The sequence below is a fragment of the Nicotiana sylvestris genome, chromosome 11 (assembly GCF_000393655.2).
Source record: "Nicotiana sylvestris chromosome 11, ASM39365v2, whole genome shotgun sequence".
Lineage (NCBI taxonomy): Eukaryota > Viridiplantae > Streptophyta > Magnoliopsida > Solanales > Solanaceae > Nicotiana > Nicotiana sylvestris.
The window spans coordinates 47,474,192-47,481,699 of NC_091067.1; the positions used below are offsets into that span (position 1 = coordinate 47,474,192).

General features: G+C 35.8%; 1 protein-coding gene across 1 annotated transcript; it reads right to left on the reverse strand.

Moving 5' to 3' along the window:
- Positions 1-948: 948 nt before the first annotated feature.
- LOC104232835 (FLUCTUATING-LIGHT-ACCLIMATION protein 1, chloroplastic) lies at positions 949-7,176 on the reverse strand. Its single transcript, XM_009786118.2, has 3 exons — positions 6,886-7,176; positions 6,646-6,807; positions 949-1,495 (listed from the first exon to the last, which is right to left on the reverse strand). The coding sequence occupies exons 1-3, from the start codon at positions 7,140-7,142 to the stop codon at positions 1,261-1,263; spliced, it is 654 nt and encodes a 217-aa protein (XP_009784420.1). The 5' UTR covers positions 7,143-7,176; the 3' UTR covers positions 949-1,260.
- Between the last annotated feature and the right edge of the window lie 332 nt (positions 7,177-7,508).

Sequence of the window (7,508 nt, forward strand, 5' to 3'; positions counted from 1 at the left end):
CGGATTTTGAACAGTGTTTTCGAGATTTATCTGTACATAAAAAGTGGCTAAATTTTGATTACTTTTGAAACTGTGGCTATTTTTGAATGACCACTTATAAATCTGGTTATTTTTAAATTTCTCCGCGATGCCATTCCTCCAAAATATTAAGGGAGAAATTCAAAAATAGCCAAATTTTACAAGTGGTCGCTCAAAAATAACCCAGTTTCAAAAGTAATCGAAATTTAGCCACTTTTCATGTAAAGATAAATCTGAGCGAAAACACTGTTCAAAACCCAGAAAATACGCCAGTATATTATGCTGGAGTTCCAGCATAAGTATACTTGAACTCCAGCATATTATACTGGAGTTCCAGGATAAGTATGTTGGAACTCCAGCATAATATGATGGATTTCCAGCATAAGTACACTAGAACTCCAGCATAATATACTGGAGTTCTAGCAAGTATACCGATCCAATATAATATGCTGGAAGTTCATATACAAGTGCTCGAATCTCCAGTATATTATGCTAGAACTTTCCGTGTGTTGGAGTTCCAGTATAATATGCTGGAAGTTCATATACAGGTGCATCGAACTCCAGTATATTATGCTGGACCGGTCTCTGTTACAGCAAAATAGTGGCTATTTTTCATTGATTAGTATTTGCAGGCACATAAGAAGAAAATTGCGATAGGTTTCACAACGGATGTGGTAAGCATTAAGGATGCATAGCCCTGCATACAATTGCAAAGTCCCGATAGAACTTGGAAAAATGACACTGTATAGCACTCTCAAAATAATAGTCGAAAAATTGTATATCTTTTGTATATATATACATTATGTATGTTATATACAAAAATTATACACTTTTTCGGCTATCAAATGTAAATAGCTTCTATCGCGGGCTAGAAGTGATAATACCCCAAAGAACTTCAAAACGCAACATTAATTGTGAAAAGAATTGCTCTTCCAAAATATAATATTTTCATAGAAAGTAGGAAAAAGTAAACATAAGAGTAACTGCAGCTTCAAAAGAAAATGAGGCCATCAAAATCCCTACATAGGAGATGCTGTATTTACTAGTTTATATACCCTTTCAGGAATTTGAAGAAAAGCTTCATACCCCAAATTTTCTTTTACAGAGTTCCAATTTCGCTTGATAATTGTTGCCAATACATAAATTTATATAACTATGGCTGCATGACACTGCTAACTATATATCAGTAGCCTCTTGTACAAGACTAATTCCAGTAATTTGGACGAACGTGTCTTGTAAATGCTAGTATTCATCTTCGTCTCTTGACCGAAGTACCCTCCGAAGAACAGAAGCAACAGCACCAAGAACCAAGAACAGGACCAGCGTATCGAATCCACCTCCAACGCCAACGGCAACACCAGGGCCTGGTGCGAAGAACGAGAAAGGCGACCAGCCCCATCCACCATAGAATGGCACACCATACCCATATCCACCAACTAGAGGAGGAGCAACTGGTGGATTGACATATATATTTGTTCTGAAAAGGCAAAGCAAGAACAATGTCATGGTCTCATGAAGCAGGATGATGTGAACTAGTCTATTTAAGGGATTTCAACAATCTGCACGTCAATACAAGTGATGGATCATGTAACTAGAAAAGCTAGTTGAACCAGGATACCCTTCACTAGATGAAATATCATAATTCAGTCTGGAATTACAGTTTAATATAACTCTAGCATATTCAACACAATGACTTCTCTACCATGGAAGCGTTGCAGTAAAATTTTGTTGCATAATTTGGTCGTTGGGTTCCTCTAATCCCTTGTATTTATCCATTACTTTTCCTCTTTCCAGACAACAATATTTCCTTAACTTCAGAAATAGATGAACTTTTTTACTACATTAAGAAAGAACTCCAGTAGAGAAACACAATTTGATGTCATATCACTTACATCTGATATCTAAGTTTTGTCTTAATTAATCATCTTTTTCTAAGCATAAAAAAAGATACAGATGACTAACCAAAACAAGCTTTGAGAAATAAGGATAGCAACAAACATCTTGTTGGATAAAGAGAAATTTCTCCACCACCGTATAAAATAAGCAAATTGCACTTTAGAAACTAGAAAGTAGGATGTGCTATGTCATATATATTGAGATTTGTTTACTCCCTCGATTTCAGATCCACAAAAAAGAAAAATAAACAAACAAATAAACAAAATGAAAGGAGCAAGAGGGCTGAATGGATACATGCTCTATTACAAAATTACAATACAATCACAATCCAAAAAGCTGCCCACATCGACTTATCATCTTTCATACACACATGCACAACAATACAGAGATATTGACTACAAGAAACTTTTCCATCCTACAGAACTAAGTGAAAAGGGGGATGGAGCAAACGAGTTAGATGGTTTGACTCCTACTCTTTGCAGTTAAGGTTGTCCTACTTCAACAAAAGCGGCACAAATCTACTACCTAAGGAATTTCAGAGATTCTGGTACTAATGATTTCAGTAAGATAGAAAAAACAAATTAGAAACTCGTGATCGGTGGTAAGTGGGGATTGAAAAGAAGAGTTCTAACTACCAAAAATTCTCAATAGAGGGTAAACAGCCTTCTATTCAGCAAAAAAGACCGGAGAAAGCACTAGCAAGTGCAATATCCTATCCCCCAACCCGTAGCAAGTGTTCCAGGGAGGGGGAATCTTTAAAACCCAGGCTTTTTACTTCCAGAAGGCAGCTTGGAATGCTAAATTTTGTTGCCCTTCAGTCAACTTAATCTAGAAAGGGCCACTAATGTGTACAAGCACTTAGAAGGCAGAAAGCAATCTCGGAATCTCTGCTCTAGCAAGTGGCGGAGCCAAGAATTTACACAAACGGATTCCGAAAAACACTAGAATGTAACACTTGGGCTTTGAACCTATGATCTGAAGCAATTTCTGAACCCCCTTTGTTACTTTACTAGAATTTTTTCCCTCATGAAAAGGGGATTCAACGGTTAAATATAACCACAAAAAAGTTCGTTCTTGGCCTATTTATTCTTCAATGAAGGGGATTCAATTAAACCCCCTTTCTTCGCTTAGCTCTGCCTCTGGGTATAACCATTCTTCAGACTACTGTGGTGAAACATTAGGAAATGGTCAAGTTGATACAATACAAGGTATGACGGGAAAAAAAAAGTATACGATACAAGGCGCAATAACTAGTTGGGATGCATGACCTTGATAGCTCACATGCAGAACTGACTAACGTCAGCGGAATACAGAAGAACAGAACAGCCACCCAGTATAATCCCACAAGTGGGGTCTGGGAAGGGTAGGATGTACGCAGCCTTACCCCTACCCTGGTCAGTAGAATACACTTGAGGAATAATCTGACACACGCATTTCTGATTCGATTAAGACCGGATAGATTCCTACAGTTATGCTAGCTCATTGATCATGCTTAATTAAGCAAGCCACAACTTTCTGATCATGACAAGAAGAAGTTTTAGAGAAATCATATACAAAAATGAGCAGAGAATAGGACCTGAGACAAAGAAAGGAAAGCTCTACCAAGGTTCTGCTATCATATTCACCTTAGAAATGAGAGAACTTTCTACACGATTCGAGTATAGACTAGATAGAAAATGGCTGGGAAAGTTTTGTAGCTTAATATTTGGTACAAGAGAACCTCTTCAATATATTGTGGACACCATGTACAAAATTAGCTAACCCAAAATTAATCAATCTGAGACGATAAATTGAGTCTAACATAAACCAGCCATGGGACCTCAAAAGCTCACGAGAGCTCTTTGTTGTCCAGCAAAGACGCCATCCCACGTAAGTCTAACAAGTCTAATTCAAATGGTTTTGTGGCCAAAAGTTACAAGAACAATCGAAGGCATGAACTTTAATTATAGCACAATTCTCCCAATCCTACATCAAACTAGATCCATATGTCAATGCGTTTTCCCCGAGATACTAAACTGTAAGAATTATTTTCCTCAAAACAAAAGTTGAGTTGAGAACACTACATTCATAATAGAATCCACTAATAGCATTTGGTCATGATCCTTTGGCATATGTAACAGTAGTTGGATCTTCTCATCCACATAACTGCAAACCTTTGCCTATCCTTTGAGCAGAAAAACTACAATGTGTATGTTGGCTGAGAATGCTACAAATACAGTTTTGTAACAGTTCATCTTATTTTGGGGAAAGGTTTGATGCAAGGCTGAGCATACCATTTTCAAGTGATTTGAGAAAACAAAAAAATAAAATTATTCACCACAATATCTAAGTTGAGTTTCTTTAGCAAGGACTTCGTTTTAAACTTTTGACAGAACAAATTCCTGCTTCCTTTTTATACGGTAATTTGTACATCAAATAACATGAGAGGGCACAAACCTTATGTTTTCACTTTTTATGGGTACATGTAAATACAAAATAGCTATTTGGATCTTGGAGGCCAGACGAAAAGTGATTCCTAGACTTCGTGATGGAGTGAATTATTCTTTCAAAAAGATCAATCAGAGTTCATGACCAACAAGAATCAGTAAAGTTGGAAAGTTACTATGCTAAAATAATTCACAAACCGTGAACTTCTTCAGCACTGAACTATTTGAGAAGCCCGAAAAAGCTTTACCAACCAAAAAAAAAAAGGATGCTTGAAAAAGAGTAATCTAAACAAGGAAAAAATACTATCAGGTGTCTTCCATAGCTAATAACCATGGTCCAGGTGGGAAAATGGAGAATAATGGTGACGATTAACATACATTGTTGAATGCAAAAAAAAGTACAGGTTTAAAGTACGTGGAGTAGGAAGCTGGTTGAAAAAAGGAGTAGGAAGCTGAAATAAGTCTACATTCCCATGAATTGTGATATTAACAGCTAGTCTTAGTAAACCTAGCTAAAAGCTTTTGTTCATCCAATAGGTAATGAGAATAACATCCAATAAAAGTACAGATTACCACCACGTTTCATTCTTTAACAATAAGACCTTGACCTGGAAGCTATATTCATGCACTTGACCCATACACTTATGTCCCAATATTTGACTATATTCCATTTGTATATTCCACTTTTTGACCTGTCTAGCATGTCGTCTGTACTATTTCTATAAAAAGCAAAACTATGGCCATAAAGATTCTTGTGTTGTACCTTTATAGCCAATATCAAGAACATTAGAATCACACCCAGTAGGGAATTTAACTATTTCTAGTCTTGTTGAATGAATCTTTTAGGTTCAACATGCACATTTGCTTTAGCATTGTTTGCACTATGTACTGAAGTAATGTATATGCAACCAATTACTAACAGTTCTCTTTTTATTTACTTCACCATCCACGCCATATTCATGAGAGCTTACTGCATTTTATAAGTTATTAGTGGAAGGAATTAAGGAACTTGAAAGCCTAGAGAAGAAATCATAACCTAAAGATGGTGGGATTGTTTCTATTAGAACATGAGATCTTTCCATAATAATATAAAACACAAAGTTATACACACTTATGTAACTCAAAAGTAACATAGGCTCTTCCCGGACATTTGTCCTAACCTTTACTAGTGGAAAGTTTTACAAATAAAAGTTAAGAGTTCAGCTCAAAGAAGCACACTTCCAGCACACCTATGTTCTTTCAAATGGTTCAAAACAGAACTTCTCGCATTAAAATTGTCTTGATCCCAGTGACTGAAATCTCTAGCACATCTTTCGTGGCTTCAGTGTTTCCCTCATCGTATCGAAAACATCACATTTGTGACAGATTTAACACTGCCTTCTCCTTTTACTCCTGCCAAGTTACCACTTCTTTCCCTTTCACTTCTATCCAAACTATGTCAAATTGAAACCTTCCTTTCGAGTCTAAATTTCAATTCTAGAAGCATTTCACCTATCCAGATACAATCATTCGACAGAAGTCCAAGGCAAATACAACTATAGGTGTTGTACTGTTTGGCACCGAGAGTACTATACTTATAGAAGAGGACACAACTATTACATTGATATCTCTACACACTACCAAGTTCAAATTTTTATCATATATTGTATATCTGGGACAATCGTATTCTTCTCTATTGCAATAATAAGATAGATTTAATAATACAGCTATTCATTTTCAAATGAGTATATATTTGCAGTTATAAACATGTTGTATAATTTTAATTATTACGAGTCCAATTTAACTTCAATAATGAGTCAAATTAGTCTTTAGTAAGGAAAATAGGACCTACATTTGAAACAAGTACATTAATGCGATACTATTAGATTAGACAAAGAGTTTAAGAAAGAGAAAGACTTTCGAAACTTGGGGTACTAAACATGTTATAAAGCCCACACGGCTTCGGTCTAGTGAGGAGAGTGCAGCACGTGATGTGTGGGTTAGATGCATGTCACAGAATCAAATATTGCTGCAGATGAAAACTTGATATTCAAGCGGAGAAGGATTGAGCAGAAGATCCATTATCCACCTAATTTCGAACCATATGCACAGACCCTGAGGATTTCTCGATCATAAGAAAAGCAAGCCATGACATTTTCGTAGTATAAAGGCATGTCATTAAGGCTAAAATGGAAAATTCTAAAATCAAATTGCTCCATATCATTTTTTGGAACAGCTAAAAAGTAAAGAGTGTCACATAAAAGAGAAGGCAACAAACAGCAAGCAGTAAACAGATTCTTTAAGGGAAAAAAAGAGTGGAAAATACCTAGAATTATTGATCCTAGGTGAAGAAGAGCGAGGAGCTGAAGATCGAAAAGCCTGACCACCAACTCGACCACCAGTCTTAGCAGCTGAAGCTGGATCCACTGTCAATACCCCAGCTGCCACTGCTACTAATGCCAACTTACCCCATTTATTTTCACTTTTCCTGAAAATGAAAAACAACATACTTACTTGGTTCATTAAGAACCCAGAAAATGAAAGATAATAAATGAAAACTTTTTACCTAAAAGAGACTTGTGGTTCATCATCTGGGGTGTGTTTGCACAAGATTTTAGTGATATGCACAGGAAAGTAAGTGGTATTTCTTCTGGGTCTGAATGTTGAAGAAAAAGGGGGACTAATTAGGAAACTTTGCTGTAGAAATGCTACAGACATTTCTCTCTTTCTTTGTTGGAACTTCAAGTGATTAGCACAAGAGTTCAGAATTGAAGTGGATTCTACTTTGAGTCGATGCTGTTCTAATATTTGCCAAAGGTTCATCCAGTTGATGACTGTCAAGTGTCCACGTGGGGGTGTTGTAGTGATGGATATATGTTAGAATATTCAAGAATATATATGATTGGAACAAACATAAAGTTAATCAAACGGCTGTTCGGTGATTACATCAAACATATAAGTAATAAAGAAACTGGGGATTGAAATATTGAAATACACTAAGAACTCTAAAAAATAAATTAATTTTAAAAAGTCCAAAGTAATACTTGTACATGTATAATAATTGGTAAAGCTAATTCTTGCATTATTAAAAGTTGTAATAGAAAACCAAAATCGTTTAGCATTTGGTATTTGCAAGTTTATTTAATTCATATCTAAATAGGATTTGTAATTAGGATTATATAGGAATAA

What these genes read in the sequence shown, in the direction of transcription:
- LOC104232835 (XM_009786118.2), bottom strand. Translation starts at nt 7,142, where the DNA reads ATGAACCTTTGGCAAATATTAGAACAGCATCGACTCAAAGTAGAATCC. An exon ending in GAACCACAAGTCTCTTTTAG is followed by an intron (nt 6,808 to 6,885) that starts GTAAAAAGTTTT and finishes TTTCATTTTCAG; the next exon opens with GAAAAGTGAAAATAAATGGG. An exon ending in CCTAGGATCAATAATTCTAG is followed by an intron (nt 1,496 to 6,645) that starts GTATTTTCCACT and finishes TTGCCTTTTCAG; the next exon opens with AACAAATATATATGTCAATC.